The sequence below is a fragment of the Lethenteron reissneri genome, chromosome 54 (genome assembly GCF_015708825.2).
Source record: "Lethenteron reissneri isolate LAM-NWPU_2019-01 chromosome 54, ASM1570882v1, whole genome shotgun sequence".
Classification (NCBI taxonomy): Eukaryota; Metazoa; Chordata; class Hyperoartia; order Petromyzontiformes; family Petromyzontidae; genus Lethenteron; species Lethenteron reissneri.
Genome location: NC_083832.1, coordinates 7,093,853 through 7,117,601, shown reverse-complemented (window position 1 = coordinate 7,117,601; position 23,749 = coordinate 7,093,853). Strand labels below are relative to the sequence as shown.

At 45.8% G+C, this 23,749-nt stretch overlaps 1 protein-coding gene across 7 annotated transcripts in view; it reads left to right on the top strand.

Moving 5' to 3' along the window:
• DOCK3 (dedicator of cytokinesis 3) overlaps positions 1-23,749 on the top strand; it is a 229,446-nt gene that overhangs the window by 176,955 nt on the left and 28,742 nt on the right. For 5 of the 7 annotated variants that reach the window (XM_061573883.1, XM_061573882.1, XM_061573880.1 and 2 more), the window contains 14 exons: positions 1,309-1,416; positions 3,410-3,508; positions 5,783-5,877; positions 8,134-8,209; positions 9,177-9,277; positions 10,605-10,663; positions 13,353-13,501; positions 14,990-15,075; positions 16,151-16,177; positions 17,095-17,190; positions 18,977-19,037; positions 19,808-19,901; positions 20,709-20,857; positions 21,405-21,491. In XM_061573883.1, the coding sequence (XP_061429867.1) occupies positions 1,309-1,416; positions 3,410-3,508; positions 5,783-5,877; positions 8,134-8,209; positions 9,177-9,277; positions 10,605-10,663; positions 13,353-13,501; positions 14,990-15,075; positions 16,151-16,177; positions 17,095-17,190; positions 18,977-19,037; positions 19,808-19,901; positions 20,709-20,857; positions 21,405-21,491 (1,287 nt within the window). The remainder of the gene's footprint in view (positions 1-1,308; positions 1,417-3,409; positions 3,509-5,782; positions 5,878-8,133; positions 8,210-9,176; positions 9,278-10,604; positions 10,664-13,352; positions 13,502-14,989; positions 15,076-16,150; positions 16,178-17,094; positions 17,191-18,976; positions 19,038-19,807; positions 19,902-20,708; positions 20,858-21,404; positions 21,492-23,749) is intronic. The other 2 variants (XM_061573884.1, XM_061573881.1) reach the window with 1 other exon arrangement.

Genomic DNA, 23,749 nt, shown 5'->3' with positions numbered 1-23,749 from the left:
CCCTATTGTTTCACATCAGCCGGATAGAGGTAGGCGTACCCACATATTTACCCTGCAGCATGAAATCAGCTAATCGACTAACTGTGGCGTGCTCTTTGGTTCTTTCGGTAAAGTCACGTAGGTAGAAAAAATAATAGATCACGACGTTTCGATCGCAACACAAGCAACCATCTTCAGGTGCTCTTTTTCACCTGAAGACGATTGCTTGTGTTGCGATGTAAATGTCGTGATCTATTATTTTTTCTATCTACGTGACTTTACTGAAAGAACCAAAGAGTATGGATTCCTGCAGTCACAAAGGCTTCAAATCGAGATTTAACTGTGGCGTATCGATTCATACTGCTGGGTAGACAGAGAAAGATGAAGGTGGATTGAAGACTTCTGGCCAATATAATAATAAGATTTTCCCCTTTTTTGGAAACAAAACTTAAACCTTTTTACAAGGATTCATGTCTGCATTAACCACAATACTTGCAGTCAAAATGCAAAAAAAACACACTATGATAATATATTCATTGTCCTTGAAACTGATTGGTCCACACCAAGGATGGATTTTTTTTTAGCCTCGACCCAATTGGTGCTCGACCAGAGGACGCCAAAAGGCATACAGCTCAAAGACAATGCCGCTATCAAAGTAATGAGGGCTCGGGGTAAGCATCTACATCATTAGACCTCCTTTGCCAGTAAAAAAATATAATAATAGGGTTTTTCCCCTTTTTTCTGGCAACAAAACTGAAACCTTTTTACAAGGATTCATGTCTGCATCAACTGGCCATTGTTGCAGCTGCCGTGGCGGGAGGACAAACCGGCAGTCTCTGAATTGCAACGTTCAGCGCGTAAACCATTGTACCACAGCAGTGTCCCTAAACTTAAGTGGTGCCGATTTAATCATAGGGCCGAGGAAAGTGAATTACGTGATAACCCTCTCAGAGCAAAATGTTATCACATATTTCACTTTTATTGACCCATATAAAGAAATTGGTACCGCGCTCTGTTTTCCACCTCTGATGTTACTGGTAAGTGCGATATACGGTCTGGCTAGTGTTACCACCTGTCCTGGTTTTCCCATGATCATCCTCCTTTGAGGTAGCCGCTATCCTGGAAAACATGTACGTCTTCCCAGAAGATTGAAAGTCCTGGGTTTGTCAGTTTATTGCCACTCAAGACAATGCATTTCCTCCGTATTTTCCCCCGTCTTCCAATATTGTGAGATATCCTTCTGCCCCACGATATGTCCCGGTCTGGCCCCGTGAGTTGCATTGTTGAAGCGATGTGCGTGCGTGCGTGCGTGCGGTGATGGCCTGGCAGGACCCGCGGGTCTGCGAGGAGGTGGACATGATCGTGGAGAGCTTGCTGGAGGTGCTGATGAAGACCGTCGCTGGCGTCATGAGTAAAGGCCTCCGACACGAGCTTATGGTCAGCAACACTCGTTTTTAGTTGGGCAGCGACGTGGCCAAACGGTTGCGCGGTTCACACTCGTGGCGGAGGCTCGTGGTTCGAGACCGCGGCCGCCCCGGTTAATACTAGGGCTGTATTCAGCATTGAATGTGTGCCATCTGCTCCACAGTGGCCCTCAAAGGTCCCGTGATGTTGTTCTAAGATAGTACGCCACGTGTGCTGGCATCATGGTCAAACACTTCCAAGTTTGAAAAGTTACTCTCAAACTGGGAAATTAGAAAATACTTAGCAGGACCCTCCACAAATGTAGTCATCATATTTAAGCACATCTGCTCACATGTTCTGTACCCGATACACCTTCCGATATTAGGAAGCCGTTGGAGTGGTGCGCTTATAAATCTAGATTGAAAACTTGTTTCTTTCAAACTGCTTTTTGTGTTTAGTTTGTTGTCCTGCCCCCACACCTCCGATTAGTGTTGGTGGCTGCGTACGTTGCGAAAGAAGTTCAACACACATACATACTTGATATTAATTGTATTCCAATTGTGCGATTGGTGCCATGCCAAGAGCTCGAGTGAACATTAATAACTTTCACGGAGCAGTGAATCATTCTATGTGTTGTATAATGGCTTACGGAAACGGATATCTCAGAATTACTTCTGAAATTCCTTGGCGGCGAGCTTTTTTATCCCTATAATTGGGGACACATTCAATTCTAACACTCTCTGTAAACGATTAGAAAACGCATTGCAACAGGAAAATCCATGCGGTCTGAAAAAAAAAGATGGAATGTCCACATTTTTAAAACGTTTATTCGGTGGTCTCAACGAGAATTAAATCCATAATATAGTTTTTTTGGGTTAGATCGCGTAAATATATAAATGTATCACCACCCAACAGCCAATTAGTAAGGTTTGTCACGTAAACAGAACGTGCCAATTCGTCACTAGTACAGCACACCGGTGTCTTGAATAGCAAATCCACAACATTTACAATCTGAGTACGACGTTTCGCCAGTAATTACAACTAGCTTCATCAGCCAAATTTTGTGGAGACATTTTCCTGTTTCGTTCCTTAAATAGAGGGATAGGTGTGACGACGTCACTTGTGAGCCCTTGACGTGCGAGGGGGGTGGGGGGATTAATGAATGCATCTAAATTATAATGGGTACCCATTATGAAATGTTGGTGTCGATGTAAGTGCATTGCGAGACATTGTGTTGTTGGTTTTCCATTGCGCATAGATGAAGCTCCCAGACATGTGTTTTTTAAGCAAGACCTGTCATTATAACAAAAAAAAATTGGGGAAGGGAGGCATTCAGTAGTGTCAACGAGAGGAGTGGTCAGAAGGTGGCAAGGCAAGTTTGAGTCATCGATCAGCACGTACTGCAAGAGATACCGGGTTTTAATTCAGGTTGCAGCCAACCATCATTTATTCAACCGTGATTCTCGAGTGCAGTCCTGGCTTCCGTTGACCGCACAAAAATCTCATCGCGTCGAATTTTGCCTTTCGCTTAAATTTCCTTAAATCCCGGATGGGGGGAGACCGACGATTTTCAGTTGGAGCAACAAATACTTGTAAGGGCAAATAACAAAAAAAAGGCGCGTGGATGGAAAAGTCCCCACGGAAGTGATTTCGGAAGCAGTGCTGCATCGCCACCTTCTGTTGGCACCGCTCCGACACGGGGTGATGCACTTCTCGCCGCTGAGTGCTCCCCGGTGATGGAAAATGTCTTCTTCTCATGAAACGACGTCGATGGCACAATTTTGCAGTAATTGGCGGGGGAGGGGGGGTTGCTAACTAAAAAAACGAGGTCGTTAGCTCCCAACGCCTGTGTGCATTTGAATGCTTTGTGACTCAAAGGCAATGGGATCTTTAGTCATAGACAATTTAATCCAAGTCAGCGTGTCCTTTGTTTCAACAGCTGGAAGCCCATTGAGGCTCATTCTTTCTTCCACGCGAGAGACCTGGGGAAATTGACACGTGGTTATTTTTGTCGTTGTTGCTGCAGGGAGAATATGTGTCATGCCTGCTGTCTCTGCTGAGACAGATGTCTGACAGACATTACCAGCAGCTCCTCGAAAACTTTTCCTCCAAAGAATCGCTGAAGGTAATTGGGCACACCGTGCACAAACTCGTCTTGCGTTGCCACGGTACATGAGGAGATCTCCATTCTGGGTCTCCAAGTGTAAAACACAAATATCCTTTTGGTCCATCGGCCTGTTGGCCTTGCAGACCAATATTTCTATCACGTGGCATTTTTCGAGCAACCTAACAATATTCTTTGGGTCTTCAGGTAAAGCCACGTAGAAAGAAAAAATAATAAAAATATCACGACCTTTTGATCGCAACATGAAAAAAATATTTCTTTTTTTCACCTGATGATGATTGCTTGTGTTGCGATCGAAACGTTGTGATATTTGTATTATTTTTTTCTATCTACGTGGCTTTACCGAAAGACCCAAAGAATATGAATTCCTGCAGTCACGAAAGCTTTAAGTCAAGATTTAACCTAACAATATTTAACATCGAGTGCTCATATCGATAACATCTGCTAATCCAGCAGCAATTGTTTAAAAAGCTTGACACAACTGTTGATCCTGAGACGGTAGAATCCAAACGCGAGGGATTTCCGTACTGGAGGTTCATATTCATCTGTTAACAACTATAAGTCCCAACAGACGTTATTTACCTCTCTGTACAAATTGCCCCAACGTCCACATGCCATTCATTAGCTTGGAAATGTCTCGCATAGGCAAGCGGTTTACCAGTGCACACATCCACACAGTTACATTTGTATTATTTATGAAACTGCTTGTAATGTGGTTCCGCTCGACATTAATACTCACATATCCAGCTACGATGGTGATCCCGCATTCTGTGATACCGGTGCAGTCTTGCGTGTTGAACATTTTAATATCGGGCTTTGCTTGCGCTTCTAGCAAGCGGTTTCATTCCAAGAGAATTAGGCGCTGCTATTGGCCCGGCAGGGGAATGTTATCGGCTTTGGTGATGCTGCTGCTGTTGTGTAATGGTTAGCGGCACAGGACTTACAATCCAGTGGAGTCAACCGGTTCAACCCAACCTCCCCGTCGCAGCAGTTGAACCAATACTGCTAGTTTATTCAATCTTACCCCCCCCCCCCCACCACCGCCGCCTCTGTCTACCCCAGCAGTGTCAATGGGTACGCCGCAGTCGATCGGCAAGTCGCGTGCAATGGGGTAAAGCGTGGGTAACCCCCCGACCCCCCTCTTCCAAGATGTCTGGCCAGCGTGAAAGAGCAGACCAAGCTACCCCCTAGAGCTGCCCCGAACGGAGGCCCCGCCAACAGAAGTGGCCCGGGCGAGTAATTGCAGAGAGCTGCATCTTTAATGTCGAGGCTTCCCGCAATTAATGACTGCATTATGTGCGTTCCCGGTATACGTAGGCGCCGCTCGTTAGGCTGGTCTTGACAAATCCTCCAACATCCCTTATTCCACAGAGGATTGATTTGCCCCGGGCGTACGGCGGTTACTCGCAAATCACTCAAAGCCGAAGCGAGCGCTGCTGGGCATCCCTTGGTGTGCATTCGGACGTGCCCTCCATCCAAATCAATGCTTGTACGACAAATTACAGCGCCGGTGCAAACAGTCTGAGTACTCAATGTACTGTGACATAATTGAATCCAGCGTGTGGATAATGCGGCGCAAATTTGTTACAGACGCCTGACATTTTGTCCGAGTCGGGGATGTCAAAAAGCGCCGCCCTATAAGCAAACACAATTTGTAATCGGTGACATCATGGCCGACGGTCTTTCCTTATTCCCCAACCCCCCCCTCCCCCCTTTTATAACACTACCCTAAAAAGCACCCGTTAAAATAAAAAATAATTATTCGATGACGTTTTGGGTAGCAGTCCTTCATCGTAGAAAAAAACATCTCTCTCATTGCTCCAAACATCAAGTCGCATAAATGTTTTTGTTTTCCTTTTAGGGTAGTGTTAAGTGATGAACATTGAGTTTTTGGTTATTTATTCGAGTGCACTACTTCCAACACAGTGTCACAATGTGTGTGCGTTTGTGGGAGGAGCGTTAGTCTAGTGGTTAGCGCACGCTGCGCTACGAATTTGGCGACCCGGGTTCGATTTCCGCTCGCGGCCAACACCAGTGACGATTATTTGAACCGGTCCTGGCCTCCCCTAGTTCGACTCAGCCTCAAATTAGTACCTGGTGCAATGTGTAAACATCGCCACTAGGGAAACAAAGACGGGCAGGCGTGGTGTTGGCCATGCCGTGCCGGCCTTCATAGGTGCTCACTAACAGCACTTGCCTCAACAGTCTGTTAAGGCTAACAGGGGATCTTTTTTCTTTGTTTGTGTGCAATGGGACACTTCTTGGCCACTGCAGGAATTCGTCCTTCAGATCTTCTCCGTCTTCAGCATCCTCATGAAGCAGGAGGTCTTCCCGCGCGACTGGATGGTTATGAGGATGGTGATCAGCAGGTGATGAACCTCACATCGGCATTTCACGGAGGGAATGGATTTGTTCGTTTATTCTATCCTTCGGTTCAAGCACCAGATGGACAGATGGCCATAGAGGTTTGTTTGTGAGCAGGTAAGGACCCATTGAGGCTATAATTACAAGACCGACATCTTATAAGACCGAAACAGGAGGAGGATTTCTCCACAAACTCTGGCGATCGAGTGGATGAGCGGCTCGGATTGTGGAACATCGATGTCAACAAAAAGGGAACTTATGAGGGTGGCTCAGGTTAACACGTAGGCTTTCGCGACCAATAGTATCTATCGGGCGGCAACCAGAATTGTCCATCGCCTGATGGATAATATTGATGAGGCTGGCTGTAATTACCGGCGAAATGTCGGACTCGAATTGTAAATGGTGTGGGTTTACTCTCCCACCACACCGGTGTGCTGAACTAGTAACAAATCGGCATCGTTTGTTTACGTGACAAACCTTACTAAAAGGCTGTGTCAGGTGGTGGCGGGTTTTAATGACACATTTATATTTACGCGATCTAAAACAAAACAAAACAATAATCTAATACACAAACAGTGCCGGGTGGATTATTCCATCGCAGGATCATGATGGCGATGGCTTGTAGAGGCCTTTATGCAGCAGTGGATTGAACATTGCAGATGTTAATTGTGATGATAATGATGGTAATGATAATAGCGATGATGATGATGATGATTCATACCTGTAAACCCCTTATCAGAGCCTACCTTATTACAGACCAATTCAGACCGTATTGGTCACCCCGTGTCCTTATGAATCTCAACGTTCATCCTACTAAGTCCCATCACAAGGCAGAAACACAAACAAATAGACACATTTGTTTGTGTTGTGGTTGCCTGTGTTGAAACGGCCTTACGCCGTATGGACCTGAAAACTAAATTTCCCTGTCCAAGAATATGGCTAGACCGTATGGGTTGACAGGTATGATGATGATGATGAAATAAACAATCACAGAAATGTAACAAATAATTACAAACATTTTTTAATAAATTCTGAATTAAACAAAATGATTGCCAGTGTAAATTAAACAATGCAACACTACCAGTGGTCTTCACTTGGGAGTCCGCTATGACAACATGGTTTAAAGCCACTGATCTTGAAGCAACTCGTATCCGTGTCATGGGATGGCTAAAAATATTCTTTACAAGGTTTTTTTTGTTCTTGTCATGAAGTGGTATGAGATGGGTTTTTTATGGAATATCCAATAGGGTTCCAATATAACTTTACAGGGAAATAGCCGTGGAAAGCACCGGGTGGATACGGTCAATGTTTATGGCGTAGAGTTTATATTGTCTTATAGCCCTTTGGAAGTTTCCATTCGGTTATTTGGGTGCCGCGGTGGCGAGATGTTAAGTACCTCGCCTGGTACACAGGAGGTCGTGGGTTCGATTCCGAGCCTGTGAAACCTGTGTGTTTGGAGTTTGCATGTCTCTCTCCCTGCGGTCGCGTTAATTTTTATCTCCGGGTCCTCTGGTTTTTTCATTCCACCTTTAGAATCAATGTGAGTTTGAGAAGTATTTGGCTGCTGTACATGTTCCACACGACGATAAGCCACTTAGTTGAGCTTTCATTTGTGATAGCCAGGTCGCTTTTGAAATGAAAGCTAAAAGGCTCAGCACGGCCTTACCTGGTATGAAAACAAAAAATAGTTTGCATTTGGTCCAAGGAGGCTTACTCGGCTAGAGGGAACGGACTCTTGAAAAGTGACGTGGCCGAGAGGGGTCGCGCGTTTTGACGATTGTTGCAAAGGTTACCTGGTTAAGCACAACGGGGCCACCCTGGTTAATACCGTGGTGGTGGGGGGGGGGGGTTGGGGGGTGTTTGTGAAAACAAAACTGCTTCGTCGGCTCCGAGTTTGACGGCCCCGTCGACGAAATTCAAAAACAAGAGGAGTCCGTGTGTGCCGGAACCTCTGTTCATATTTGCCAAATTTTAAAGAATTTCTGACAAATTAATTAATTTGGTAAAACAATATAGTTACATCGCCCCCCCCCCGACTGACATTGTTTGGGGAGGCCTTCATCCAGCAGTGGATTATAAGGGCTGTGAATTATATATATATGTGTGTGTGATGTGAGTGTGTTGATGTGTGTGCGGGCGTGGTGCTGGCTACCCGCACCCCTCGTGTGCCACAGTGCCGGCCTGCATCGGTGCTCGCTAACAGCACTTGCCCTGACAGTCTGTCAAGGCTACATGGGGGATCTCTTTTTTTCTCTTTGTAGTGTAATTGTGACAACGATGAAGCAACTGAGCCCAGCCCTCCATCAGAACTTTGGCAATGAATCTTTTGACATTCAGGTAAGGCACGGTGATGACGACGGTGATTTATGTAAGTTGATAATAATTGTTTGAAGGATAGTAATAATGTTGATAATTATTTATAATGATAACACATAGACATGACATTAACTTGCACACAGTGCTCATCTCCCATTAACACTGCTGTTGTGCGCATATGCGGGGACGATACTCTTATGCGGCGATGGAAGTTCATTTCATGTGAATATCTCTCCCTAATCTCCCCCATTAACACAACTGACGTGCTTGCGTCCGGGGATGGAATTCCTTTCCAGCTCAGACCCCGCCTGCTTGCCCTTCACCACATCTATAACCTCTTGTTGTAACAGCTCTCTCGCCGTGTTCTTCCTGGTTCAGCAGTTCCTCTGCTGGATTATTTTTTCCGCCTGAGGACGACCGCTTGTGTTGCGATGGAAACGTCGTGATATATAATTGTTTAATTTTATTTTTTTACCTACGTGACTTTACCGAAAGAACCAAAGAGTAACAATAATTAATTATTATATTTGGCGATGGTGGTGATCATGAAGATGGTGGTGGCTATGATGTCGATGGCAGTTGATGCATAGCGATGCTGATGATTGATGACAACGATAATGATCATCTGATGATTGTCAAATTATGAATGATGATTACAATAATTGTTGATGTTGATGATGAATGACAGGATAGTCATAATTGACGAACGATGATTAGAGTGATGAGCATGACAATGAATGACTGATGATAATTGGTAATAATGATCTCACAATGATGATGGATTCTTGTTTTTGTTGACAATGATTATTAATATTATTATTGTTTATGACGATGATCCATGGACGTTGATCATAATGGTTATGTCCGAAGGTGACCACAGTAATGATTGCACGGAAGACAGCGACGTTTCACGATTGTTTCACAATAACACGTCACTTCACTCCGACAAGACTCGACTCTGCGCATTCTTTGCCCGCGGCTTTGGCAGATCTGGACGTTTTACTTCTCACTCGCGGTGCTCTTCATCAACCAGCCGAGTCTGCAGCTGGAAGCCTTCAGCCCCCTGAAGAGGAAGCAGATCCTGAGCAAGTGAGTTGTACCGTGGTTACACTCCGTCTGGCAAAAGGGAGCTTGTGGAGGGATTTTGTATTTTCCATTTGCTTGTTGTGGATGAGTCTCGTATGCAAGAGTGACCTGGGTCACAAAAAAATGACAAAATCAACCAGCATAAATTGAAATACAGCAATGAAGTTAAAGATAAGTTACGGTCACAAACAACTTCGTGCAGGAAAAAAGAGAAATGTTTTTTCCGGTCACAAAAATTGTCTCGGAGCAAATGACAGGTCTAAAGAACCCTAAATGTCAATGGCCAGCAACTGTGCGCGGATAGGACACAGTTAAAAAAAAATATCGAGTGTTGTGGCATCGTTAAATAATGTAAAACACCTGCGATATTAATAACCTCCGAGATTGGCCTGCCTGCCAGTAGTGCCTAAAATATTAAGGAAGGACAAAGCGGACGGTGCCGCTGCAAAAAATTCCAATGGTTTGACAACATGATGATCTCGCGCATTGTTATGTGCATCTCTACAAATTGTGCACGTAAAGCCGTAACGTAATAAATCATCGTCATCTTGCACCGAACATACGTGGGGATTATTCCATAATTCCCCTGATTAACGGGTCATTTTATTGACTCCGCTAATTAATTTTCTCACGGTTTATATATACATTAATTTGTGGCTATCTCGCACAGTCCGATATACTGTGCCTTATTTTAAAGTGTGCGATTGTGGAGATTACAAGAGGTCACGCAGACCATTCGACATTTCAGTTGTAGCGGGGTTGGACAGGAGATTACGTAAGGGTGCGCAAAGGAGATATGGCGTTCAGGACAGACTAACAGCGTAAAGTGCAGGGTCATGCATCAGACTTAAGTCTTAATAACTTAGCCGATGTCATGTTTTATCAAGATTCTTGTTGTCCAAGCATAATATTTATGATTGCACCAAAATGTATATCGCTGTGCAAATTAACATACGTGGACATTTATTTTTAATCACAATATGGCTCTGGTATTTTTTTATGATTTAATCAAAAACGCTTTAGGGCCGTGTTATTCAAAACATATTTTATATACAGATGAATAAACCCGCTTTTACCAACTCGTACACTGAATTACGTTTGAGATTTGTGGTTCCACACGGACACACAAAAATTACCTCTTGCAGGGTGTCACGCCATTCGACTGGCAGGAGCTCTCAAGAGCCCCTCGAGAAGATTGGCCTACTCTTCCACACTGACCAGACATCTCAGAGAGGGCCTCTAGAGCTGCGCCTCTTGCCATGACCACCTTGGATAAATATACATTAATATTACCGTTCTCCGCGTCTGGTTGCTGTTGTGTCACGCACAGGTATGGAGACATGAGAGTCCTCATGGCCCACGAGGTCTTCAGAATGTGGCAGAGCCTTGGTGAGTCCACACACAGCCACTCTGTGGTCACATTAACGGTACTGAATGTGTCTGTATATCTATGCACACCTGTGTGTGTCGGGTATGGTGCTGGCCACCCACACCTTTCGTTTACCGTGCCGGCCTTCGTAGGTGCTTGCTGACAGCACTTGCCCCAACAGTCCTGTAAGGCCATACGGGGGATCTTTGTCTTTGTGTATATTGTGGGGAGCGGTGGCGAGGCGGTTAGCACACCGCACTGCGAGCAAGGCATCGCGAATTCAATTCCCGGTTACGGCTAACATCATGGGGCAATTATATGAACCAGTCTTGGGTCTTACCCAGGTCAGCTCCACCGTAAGTAAGTGCCCGGTGTGATGTATAAACATCAGCACTGATACGAAGCGGCCCAGGTGTGGTACTGGCCACCCCACCTGCCGGCCTTAATAGGCCTTCACCCCCAACAACGATCTGCAGAGAATCTGTGCAGGGGGACGTTGTCCTTCGGTGGGCATCATTGCCACGGTTCGCAAAGGATCTGTCTGCACCGCTAAAATATGTGATATGTAACACGAACGAGGGCTCGTGAGAAATGGTCATATTCTTTGGGTCTTTCGGTAAAGTCACGTAGATATAAAAAACAATAACAATAAAATTATACAAATGAAAATGAAAATAAAGTGAATAGAAAATAATAAAAATATCACGACGTTTTGATCGCAACACAAGCAATCGTCATCAGGAGAAAAAAGAGTTGAAAAGCTGCTGAGGCAGGCTGTTTTTAAAGGTTTGAAATGGGTGTAGCCCAAGGGTCATAAACGAAGTGGGAGGGGCTAGTGATGTTAAAGTGAGAGATGAGCATGTCAATGTAAGATCGGAGAGATGAGCATGTCAATGTAAGATCGGAGAGCCACCGTCACATCGAGGACACGAGCAACGGCGGCTGTGTGAGTGTGAGACATTTAACCTAGTTCGAAAACAACTGCCAACATCGGAAGGTAGGATGGAAACATCACAGCCAGTTATGACTTAAACTGGTTAATAACATCCTTCCAATGATTGCTCACTTTGTACCCATCTTCTCGGTTGAAATTGGGTGCGTGTCTATATGTCTGGATGGCTTCATGAACGAATCTTTGCTCTTAGCCAGTGGGTTTGCAGAGTACATTCGTCTTGGAGAAATCTATTTCGTGTGAGCCCACCGCAATTAAAACAATGATCAACCACGGCCGAGGTATTGGTCCTACCGTGTTTCAGATCTGCCTTATGTTCACGAACACGGTCCGAGACATGTCGCTTAGTTTCCCCAATGTAACTACTGCCACAGACATAGCTTAGTTTGTAGACACCGGGGTATTGCATGTCAGGGATCACATCCTTCACAAATGGGATCAGATCACGAATTTTATGTACTGTGTAAAATAGAACCTGGATGTTGTGTTTGCTCATAATTTTGGAAGTATTTTTGGTGACCCCTGCTATGCATGGCAAGGTGGTGGTTTTGATTGGGTCCTCAGATGGTTATTTCCCAACGGTTGGGGTGATAGCTTTACGGATTGTGTCGTCTGAATATACATTCATCTTGAGGGCTTGGTGTACATGTTCCAGTTCACTGGCTAGGTGGTGATGGTCGGAAATACATAGAGCTCTATGGTGTAGAGTTTTGATTAGGGAATTCTTCTGGGATGGATGGTGGTGGTAATAATTAGTTTTTTTTTGTTATCACCAGTAAAGGGCTTGACAGGCAGGTTGAAACATGTTATAAATAGAAGGACGAATTGGAGGGAGCTGGTGTGTGAAAAGCTTTTGTTTAATTCACTCTGTGACTGGAACAAAAACACTTTCAAAGCCTCCTGAAAGGCGTGCGTATCCCGCGCATCAAAACTCCTCGGCGTGGATAATTGAACGTCTTGCAAAAAAAAGGCATTATCGCGAGTTTCTGGACCGCTTCGCTCTCCGTTGCATTGGTGTCTCGCGGGCAGAGTGTTGCTCCCAATGAATGCAGGAACGGGCTCTTGGCCAATATTTCAACAATCCTTAAGTGGGCCATCCCCCATTAAAATGTGATGCACAGCAGATAGGCTATTTAGTCTGCATTCAGTCCACTGCTCATCCGCATGCAAGGCCGTCGACAGGGACGGTGGGGTGGTGTGGCAGGTGGGGTAAATTGCCCCTGGGACTCGCATCAAAGAGGGCATCAGAAAAGGGCCAAGGGGATCCTCATCTGGTATTTTCCCCCAGGCCTCCATAAACTTGAACCTGCATGTCTGGGTTGTGGGTGGTTTCCCTTACCTCGGATTTAATTGGGGTGGCGACGTGGCTGAGCAGCCATACGATTTTGCCACTCGTTGCAGACGTTCCCGGTTCGAGACCAGTGGCCACCCTGGTTAATGCTGCTGATGAGAAGTGTGGACCACGTCTGCCACAGTAACGGTCCGAATTGACCAAATTTGAAAATTTACACAAACTCGTTTGTTGTCTTTCCCCCGCACCTCCAATTAGCACGGTTGGCCACGTACGGTGTGAAAGAAGTTGGAAAAAGCCACACACCACCATTGCCCCCCCCCCAACTACTGCAGACTTCAATCGTCTATTAATCATAGCGCCATCGTGGTAGCCGTGCAGTATATGGCTACCACAATGGGGCAAAAAAAAAACACGCGTACCGATGAATTCATTGGATGAATCCGGTCGAATGTATCTGTGCCAGGGGACCACAAGGCTCACTTCATCCCCGGGCTGCTGGGCCCGTTCCTCGAGGTGACCTTGGTGCCACAGACAGAGCTGAGGCGCGTGCTCATCCCCATCTTTCACGAAATGATGGACTGCGAGCAGAGGAAGAACGGCTCCTTCAAGCAGGTGACGTCATGGCCGGCGGACCACAACATCAAAAAAATAACAACAACGAGGGAGCAGGTGGCCAAGTGGCTTGCAGGGGGCTTGCGGTGGCCGTGTCGTATTTATGGTTCTCACCTGTTTGAGTTTTCCCCGGGATCGTCCTCTTTTTAGAGGCAGCTGCTGTCCTGGGAAATCTGCCAGTCTTCCAGGGACATTAAAAGTCTCAGTTATTGTCAATCATCATAATAATAATAACATTACACCGTTCAGGAAAATTAGATATTTTTATTTTCGTGATGAGTCCTGGTTTTTGGTACCTCAGTGTGCCATTCATAGCCATATTGCTGAGCTGGCATCACTGAGGTTATGGATTCTGTCCCGGGCAGCCACCCATGATTAAAGACAGTCCTAAACTGTTGATAGATAATGGTGTCAGACCGCCAACCCAATCACGGGAAGTAGTCTTGCTACAAATGTGGTACTCTGTGCTGGCCGTTAATTTTCTTCCCAGAAGGCTGTTCTTTTGCTTCCTATTATAGTACAGTTTGGATATAATTGCCGACGACAATCCAAAAAATTCAATGACTCAACATTATCGAGTGCTTGGGCTCCTGCAGTCACGTGACATGCTTTGTAAAGTGGCTTATCCGTTGTTGTTGTTGTTTTGGTTATTCTCAAATTGGATTAATTGTGCCCTTCACTGGCAAGTTGAGCTTCATCATGCGCCAGTGATGAACGTGAATTTGACTTTGCAACGTCAGCTTGGCATGCAACGACTCATCGAGTGATTGAAAACCATTTGCAATGCTAGTGCGATACATGCAGGGAATTGTGCTCATGACAATAGATCATTACGTGCCATGTAAATTGCATGCAAATAATATACAATTGGCAATACAATGTGGATTTGTGTAGCGTGTAAATGCGACTACATGTCAAGATGCTGTACAGATGCACAGGCATGCATCATGGGAATGCCGGGGAGGTGTTTATTTTGTGTTTATAATTGAGGAACGATTGGAATCACGGCTACATAATCACAATGTGGATTTGAGCGCGTTTTAAATACCCATTCAGCATGAAATTCCTATACGTTAGGCTCTGACGCATTTCACATTGTTCAAATCAGCGTTCACTTTATAGCTATGCGCACGTTCAATTCCCCCCAGTGTATAGCGGGCGACTCCTCCCCATGCCTCTTGATAATTCACACAACAAGCAAAAGACACTGGATGGTAAACGCAAGGTGAGAATGAATCAACCCTTGAATCGAATTACGACAATTGATCTCATTGCAAGAGATGACGACATACCGACTGTTCAGGGAATGAAATTGGCTTCTCACACTCTGGCCAAGATATACATAGTTTGGCAGCACAGAAACGCTTCCGTGCTAAGCCGAGCCAGTTGTAATTCCACTTTCGCGGAAGTGCCGCGCGAAAGTACGTGACACGAATGGGCGATTTGTTTTGCTGTTTTTTCACGTAAGCCGCGATGTTGTGCGTTAAGGTGGAGGCAGAGATTATCGACAAGCTGGACAGTCTGCTGTCGGAGGGCAGAGGTGATGAAGACTACAGGGAACTCTTCAGCTTAATGTGAGTGCTGCTGAACCAAATCCCGCCGGCACAGACTGCTTCGAGCAATTTCCCCCCCGGACAAAAAAAAAAAATCCACCTTCGTTATTTGAATGGTAAACGGTGAATGGTGGAGGTGCAACTCTGCAGTTTCTTACTCACGCCACTCGACTCTCAGGAGCTCTTCAGAGCCCCTTTAAAAGGTAATTTGGCCTACTCTTCCACACGTACCAGACGCCTTGGAATATATGCACGTTCAACTTTTTTCGCACCGTACGCAGCCAACCGTGATAATCGGAGGTGCGGGGAAAGGGCGACAAACCAAACGCAAAAAGCAGTTCTTAAAGAAATGGGTTTTCAGTCTAGATTTAAAAGCCCATCGCTCCGGGTGGCTTCCTAATATCGGAAGGAAGAGTTTTCCAGACAGCCACATGATTGCATCTGAAAGGGCGCCATGCCATGCCCGTCTTTGTTTTGACGGCCAGCCAAAAGCCAGCGCTGCTGCGAGGATGAGCAGAGTTCGCGTGACATTTTATGTTCCCTGACGAGATGAGGAAGAGGGATGAGTACCCACACTTTATCTCGCCCCACGTGACCTGCCGATTCACTTCCTGTGGTTGTACCCATAGATGCTGCTGGGTGGACAGAAGCGAGGGGGCAGGGAGATGGAACCAGCGACCTCCGGGTTGCAAGCCCCGCTCTGCTAACCGTTTCACTGGGGCAGCGTCGTTATTTGAATCGGTTCATGCAGATATTATCACTCGTTGGAAGTGCGCACGAGGCCATCGCTTAATTACGGTGGAGGTGACTCAGGATTGAAAGCCCTAACTGCTCTAAACTCGTGCCCTCAATTTGGAGGGGCATCTGAAATTAAATTTGATGGACCCTCACAGAGACATTGGAAATGCCTTCGAGCTGCAATGTCTTCTTGGGACAGCCCATTGACATTGGCTGATTGCCTGGTTATGTTTACGCGAAAAGCTTTGTGTGTGTGCGAGCGACTGCATTGTTGGTGTGAAGTGGACAAGGATGAACAGACGTGTGATTTAATGACTTGATGGGAATTCCTATTTCACGCTCGCTTGACGGAATACAGAACCCCGCTATTCGGACCATATCCGAGGTATTTTATTTTATCGATGTCAGCAATTTGTCATATCTCGTGTTGCCATATAATATATTATTTTCATGTAATTCGATTTTTTTTGTAATAGTGTGATATAGAATTCGTGAACCATTGCACGATCCATTAAAATACATTACATTTTTGGACACGTTATGTAACAAAAATTTAATAAATTATTAGTTTACTATTGGTCATATTTTAACGTCCCAGATAAAACATATATAATTTGAACAAATCAACACATTCATCTATAACACTGAAGAAGGGCCATGGCCCAAAATATCACCTGTCATAAAAAATATTTCAAGACCACGCTGTCTTTTTATTTTTATTATGAATTGTGCTGTTCACCACAGCCAACACAGCAGCATCACGAAATAAATAGTGAAAACAAATGTTAGGTCATTTTAATATATTTATGATTTAAATAGTAACTTATGTTACAATTTTATGTCACTTGTGGAATCTATATTTTTGCAAAAGTGTTTATGGTTAGATATTTCGCCCTGAGAACGATTGTTTAAGGATGCTTCATAAGTTAAAATTATTATTTTATTGTTAATATTAATACGGTATTTTCCATTGTTTTGAATTAAATACAATTGTACTCAAATAATGAGCTCAACAAAAATGTTTTTTTGCCACGATTTGTCATCAAAACACATAACACCACTTATCCAAACTGACATACAGTCAAGCCGCCCATTAATTCAAGCATTCTTAAGTCTCTTTAAACTAACATCATCAGTGCCTTTACAAAGCACTGCTTTGCATACGCTAGAAGCTTAGTTCCACGCGTCCCCTTCCTTTGAGCTCAGTCTGCCGATCTCGGTCATTGACGAGCATCCCCGGCACACTGCTGAGCAGCTGGGCCTGAGTTTCTCACGGCTCCGTCTCCCCTGGCCCTGCCCCAGTTTGCTGGAACGGATTGAGCAGGAGACGTGGAGGGAGAGTGGCGTCTCCTTCGTCACGTCGGTCACTCGCCTCATGGAGAGGCTGCTGGATTACAGGTGAGCGCTCGCTCGTCAGATTGTCACCGTACCAAGACGAAGATCCCCACGTGTAGCCGTTCGAACTCTTTGGGGCAAGTGCTCTTAGTGAGCACCCATGGAGGTCTGCAGGACGGTGCCTCTTTCTCCCCGGTGCTGGCGAGTTGTTAACTACCTCGCCTGGTAGACAGGAGGTCGTCGGTTCGATCCCGACCCTGACGCCTGCATATTTGAAGTTTGCATGTTCTCCAACGTGGTCGCGTGGATTTTTCTCCAGGTTCTCCGATTTTCCACTCCACGTTTAGAATCAACTTGCGTTTCGAGTATTTGGCTGCTAGAAATTTCCGCTTGATAAGCCACTTCGTCGAGCGATAATTCTGATAGCCAGGTCACTTCTGAAAAAAAGCTAAAAAGCTCAGTGGGCCTGACCTGGTCACATACAAATAGTTTAATAGTTTAGATTATACACTGGACCAGATACCAATTTAAGGCCGAGTCGACCTAGGTAGGGCCCAGCACTGGTTCAGATTTTCTGTACTGATTTAAGCGTGAGAGGGAAACAAACCTCGGTTATCGGGTCCATAGCTCAGTGGGCTAAGCACTGCACTCCCGCCGTACACAGATAAACACACGAGCGCGCACCGCCACTCACGGACACACCGTCAATTCCCACTCGCGACCATCGAGATGAGATTGGAGGTGACAGCTGGATGGGACGTTGGCTTCAGCTGCCCACGCATCTCAGACGAGTTTGGAGAACGCATTCGCCCAAAGTATCGCGTCCGTGCGAGCTAATGCCACACGGCCCATTTCCAACATCTTCCGCTACTGGGCCACACGCACACGGATGGCTTCCCGCTCATTGTAGCGTTTGCCGCTCATTGCAGTGGTTTGCGGTGTGAGCGAAACGGCCGCCCTGGCGAACGCTGCCGGGGGTGTTCACCAGCACAAAAAGCGTGACGTCTTCTTGACAGCGGGACATTAAAGATCCCGTGGAGAAATAAAAAAAAGAATAAAGTCAAACTTGCGCCTGCGTCACGGTCCAAATTTTCCAAGTTTGAAAATGACTCGTATGCTTCCTAATCGGGTAATTGCCACTTGGCAACACTGCCCCTGCTGTGAAACTAATGCAGGAGTAAAACGCCTGTGCAACACAGCACCACCGTATGTTTGTGAGTACGAATGTTGAACTTATTTCGCACCGTACATAGCCAAACGTGGTGATAGGTTTGCCTGTTCACCACAAGTACGTGTGGTTAATGCCAAGATGAGTCCTTGCAAAAGGTTTCTATTTGGTGTTTGAACATCTTAACACCTGTTTTCTCTTCTTGGTTCTTTCGGTAAAGTCACTTAGAAGGGAAGTAATAAAATAATAAAAATAAAACATAATAAAATAAAATAATTCTCACGACGTTTCGGCTACAACGCAAGCAGCCGTCTTCAGGTGAAGAATGAGACACTACCAAGCTAGGAGCTTATATATACGCTGGGTTGGAGGTGCAAGAGCGCCTTAACAAAAAGAATATGCATATGAAGAGGAATTTAGCATATTCATGGGAAATGCGTAGGAGGTGGGTGGGGGGGGTTTCATAGTCATATTATGTTTTATTGCCAGAAAGGGTAAAACCTATTCTTATTTTTTATACTTTGATACTGGCAAAACGATCCCCATGAAATAGTTGAGCTCTGTTCCATTGTGGTGGCCTTGCACTGTAAGAGAGGCACATTTGCTCAAATGTATCAATGAATTGATTTGCTACGTTGTGTCAATCACGATCCTGTGTGTGTGTGTGTGCACATTGTGCAGGGATTGCATGAAGGGAGACGAGGTAGAAGACAAGAAAATTGGCTGTGCCGTGAGTTTGTTGGTAAGGTTCTTAAAGTCTCGCAGTAGAAATCAGTGGGGGGGGAAAACGTTAATGCGGTTTTTAATTCGGAACGATAATCCCTCGCATGTAAGGATGTACAGATTTATCAATTAAAGTCGTTTCTTAAGCTGACGATTAACGCATCAAATCGTGCGTTCAAGAATGTGTTATTTAACGTTCATGCAAATTATATGCTCATGTTACATGCTGGCTAATGGACCGGATTTAACTGTGTCAATGAGAGAGAGGAAAAAACACAACAAATGTTTCAAACGAGACAAATAAAAATATAGATTTTTTTAAATCATTCGTGACTCCAAATTTGCGGTGGGCAGGGAGAGAAATGGGTTCTATGCCTACGAATTATTTCAGTCATTCTAGAGAGGTATGTACATGTTGAACCTCTTTCGCACAATACGTAGCCAACCATGCTAATCGGAGGTGCGGGAATCCATCATCATTATCCTCATCAGACCTGATCTATCCACCGTTGGCTGAAGGCCTCCTTGTTAGGCCCAACATCTCTTAAGCCAGACGAAGCGAACGTCGCTTTCTCCATCGCAGCTCCGGGCTACGGGAATTCTCCCCCTCCTCTCTCACTGCTCTCCGCACGGCAGCGTCCGTGTCCACCTTAAGTCAGGATCTGCAGACTTTCCTCCGTCAATCTTTTATTCTCCCGTGCCTCTGAAATGTCCTTTTGCAAATGTGTGCGTCACACATTTTATCAATGAACAAATGAATTAATGCACATTACCCATGTGGATCTGCAGAACTTCTACAAAACGGAAATCAACAAAGAAGAGATGTACATCCGCTACATCCACAAGCTGTGTGACATGCACCTGCAGGCACAGAACTACACGGGTACGTTACACTGGCGCGTTCAACGCAGCTGCTGCCAGCAACTGTGCCCCTGCTGCGGTCTCGAACTGGCGGCCAGGCCGAGACCCGTCAGCTCGCTGCATTTGAGCATAGGTTCATAACACCGTGTTGAGGATAGGTCCGTGACACTGCGTTGGCAGTGTTGCACAATCATTGATAGTCAAAACGCGACACGTTCGTTAGTAGCATCACAGCAAAAAAAAGGGGAGTTATAAAACGGACGATGTTTCTCAATTTTGAACTTATTCACAGCAGAGAAATCAATTTTAGGCACCCAGGTTAATTATTTACAGGCGGCTACCTGGAATGGAACCCAGGACCTCAGCTGCGAGAGCTCGGCGCTCTGAACTTTGAGTCGCATGGCCACCTATCGAGTTATCTGACACTTGAGTCAAGTGAAGTTTATATTGGTTTACATATGTGGCGCCTTTCTTGCAAACAATATATAGAGAAAAAAAGAAAGTTGTGGCTATGAGTTAAATTGAAGTAAACTTTTTATTTACCCAGTAAGGCCCAACTGAGCGTCATAAGTGACCTGGCCACGACTGATAGCAGCTCAACGAAGGGGCTTATCATCACGTGGATATGTATAGCAGCCAGTTGTTGTGTGCAAGCGCAAAGAGAGTTGTGTTGAGTCGTGACTTGAAACGCAAGCGGTGGAGTCGAGCGTGCGCGTCGCCTGACCTCGTCCTCCCTGCACGTACGCTCCGTTTTTACTAAAACCCTGTCCAATTTCCGCCAACACCTCCCCACCACGCTGCCGCCACCGCTCCCCGACCCGCGCTACAGAGGCGGGCTTCACGCTGCTACTCTACTGCGAGCTGCTGGGCTGGGACGAGCGTCTGCTCGGCCCGTTCCTGCACTACCCGGCGCAGAGCGAGTGGGAGCGCAAGGAGAGCCTCCTCCTTAAGATCCTGCACTTCTTCCACAAGGGCAAGGTGAGGGCTCGCCCGCGGTACCGCGTCGTCCGCCCCGTTTCCGAGTCCGAGCCCGTGCGTTACCCGACGGAGTTCGATGCAAGCTGAGCGGAATGTCGTCGTGCATGCCCGCGTTGAACTAAAGTCACGAAAGGCCTCTGGTCCACCGGTGAAGAGGAGGAGGATGAGGTCGGAATGTGATCGACACATCGGCCACGGTTAAACAAGAATAATATTTTGTGCCAACGTGGCAATCTTGTCGGATGGCGCGAGGTTTAATGTGCAACCATTTTAGGTGTAAAAATTACAACCACGTGGATCAAACTCAAACACGAGTATGGACCAAAAAGCACTCGGGGCTTCGGACTTTTTTTTTATCACCTCCGCTGGGCAGAAGCGGTGAACGCAAACTGATTGTGTGAGTGGCCGTACGGCTCGCTGAACTTGCGAGTGTTTGTGTGAGAGCCCCACGCGGCTCACTGAGCATGCGAGTATTTGTGTGAGAGCCCCACGCGGCTCGCTGAACTTGCGAGTGCACCGAACTGCGTCCCCCGTTGTACTTCCTCAGTGCTGGGAGTTTGGCATTCCGCTGTGCCGGGAGCTGGCTGGACAGTACGAGGCCCTCTACGACTACCAGCGGCTGAGTTCGGTCCGGGTACGTGGTCGCGAGTCTGAGCAAACAAAGTTTTTGATGCAGCGCTGGCCAGGGGTGCAGAAGCACGGATAATTATTATTCAACACATGTTTCACTGCCATGGTTCTCCAAAGGGAAAAAATTAATAAACATATGATATAAGACATTGGGTATTGGCCCTTCGACATTGCAACTGGCACACCTTCATGGAAGGTCAGTTAAAGTCAACCCCATCACAGGGACAGTGAAGCCAGCACGATAACATACCCGAATCTTGCATTCCAATTTTTAAGCTGCCAATGCACTTATACAATATTACAGTCAACGTTTCCACGATTTTTTAGGGATTAAAAAAAAAATCATCATATAATTCCGCTTCCCTTTCATCCCGATTATGCAATCGGCATTATGTCATGAGCTGTCGTGTCCATTCGGAGCACTCGCAGAGCAATACGACCCTTTTGTGTTAGGAAACAGCCCAAGGAGGAAAGAGCTGACAACGAGATCTATTCATGTGACCTCTATTTCAGACAGCAGCAGTGGTAGTTCTCAGGGCCAGATTAAGGTTAGGAGGGGGCCTAAGGCTAATTATTGAGGGTAGGGCCTAAACCTGTACAGTCTTACATATTGCAACAAAATATATTATGAAGTCATACAAATATTTATTTCTCTATGTGAAATTAACAAATGTATTCCATTCAGTTAAATTAATCAAAAACATGAATCACTCACTGTACTCATTTCTTCAAACAACCAACTTGGTTTGTTTTCCATTATATCGGTTTTTTGGGGTTATATCGCGTAAATATATAAATGTGTCGTTAAAACCCGCCACCACCCGACACAGCCAATTAGTAAGGGTTGTCACGTAAACAGAACGTGCCAATTAGTCACTAGTACAGCACGCCGGTTGTGTGTTGGACAGCAAAGCATTTACAATCTTGAGTACGACGTTTCGCCGGTAATTGCAACTAACTTCATCAACTAGCTAGTTTTGTTTCCCCCCCCCGAACTTTAGCTGCTGGCGAAGCCATGGATGACGTCACCGTGATTCAGAGACCAGATGCATAGCCACGGGCCCATGCTACTGTCGTTGAGCTATCAGTTAAAAATATGGAACGGAGGACCAAAAGGAAGATAGAGGGCCCTGCAAAAAATGTAGCCTGTGGGTTAATCCGGCCGCCCTCATAGCAGCACTTACCCGTCGGGCTCTACCGCTGAGCGTTAATGTTGGTTGCATGGCAGTCGAGCTGCTGCTATATTTAATTCCGAGAGCTGGAACTAAGCGCAGAAATTGGCAGAACCGAGTTTAAGGTGATGGGGTTTGTTTTTTTAGGTTGTGTGCAGTCTTTGGGGCGGACAAGGCTGTAATTGTCAAACTCTCTACACTCGAGAACTTTGTTTGATCCACAAACCGCTGTCCGGATTCGAACCCAGCGTTTGAGCGGTTGTGGCTAAGTGCTCTACGATCTCCGAGCCACCCGGCCACCTCGCTCTTCCTCGATTCCACATTTTCCTGCATGCTACGTAAAAAAAGTGTCCGGTCTACTGAAAACCCGTTGCGTCGATATTTTTTTCCTGCATTGGATTTGATGATGATGATGAATATAGAATTTTCCCAAACGCAACTGTCAGCAGTAGCAGAACACGCGTGCCAACAGGGACACTCAATTGATTTTGATAATGTTGAAGTTCCGTGCAAAACTAGCTACTGCTGGCCAAGAATAATTAAAGAATCTATCGAAATTGAAATAAATAAAAATAACTTTAACCATTCGGATAGCTACCGCCTTAGTGCTGCGTGGAAGCGAATAATCAAATAATACATTATTTAAATGCATGCCTATAAAGGGCAACTTACTTCAATATGGATTACCGTTGGTACGGCTATTTTAATACACACAATAGACAGGAAGTACAAGTTCAAAGGGCTCGCATAATGCATAATGTACGTTGCCTCATTAATCCCCCTCCCCCCCCACGTGGCGCAAGAGCGCAGAAGCGTGGTCACCACATCTACGCCTCTATATAAGTGTCGTGGGTTCCACGGAGGCACACACTTTAACTGGGTGGCAACACGTTCATTACACGGCCCCAACGGAGCAGCTACTCAACATAACAACATGTGAGCCAGACCCCAACAGGGTAACTACATAATTAGACTCCAACAGGGTAACTACTTAACCGGGTCAGGCAGTAACGTACTGCCGGACCCACGATGCCGAACGTGACGACGGAAGCCCGAAGATCGAAGCGACGTTTCCCGATGGGATGATTCC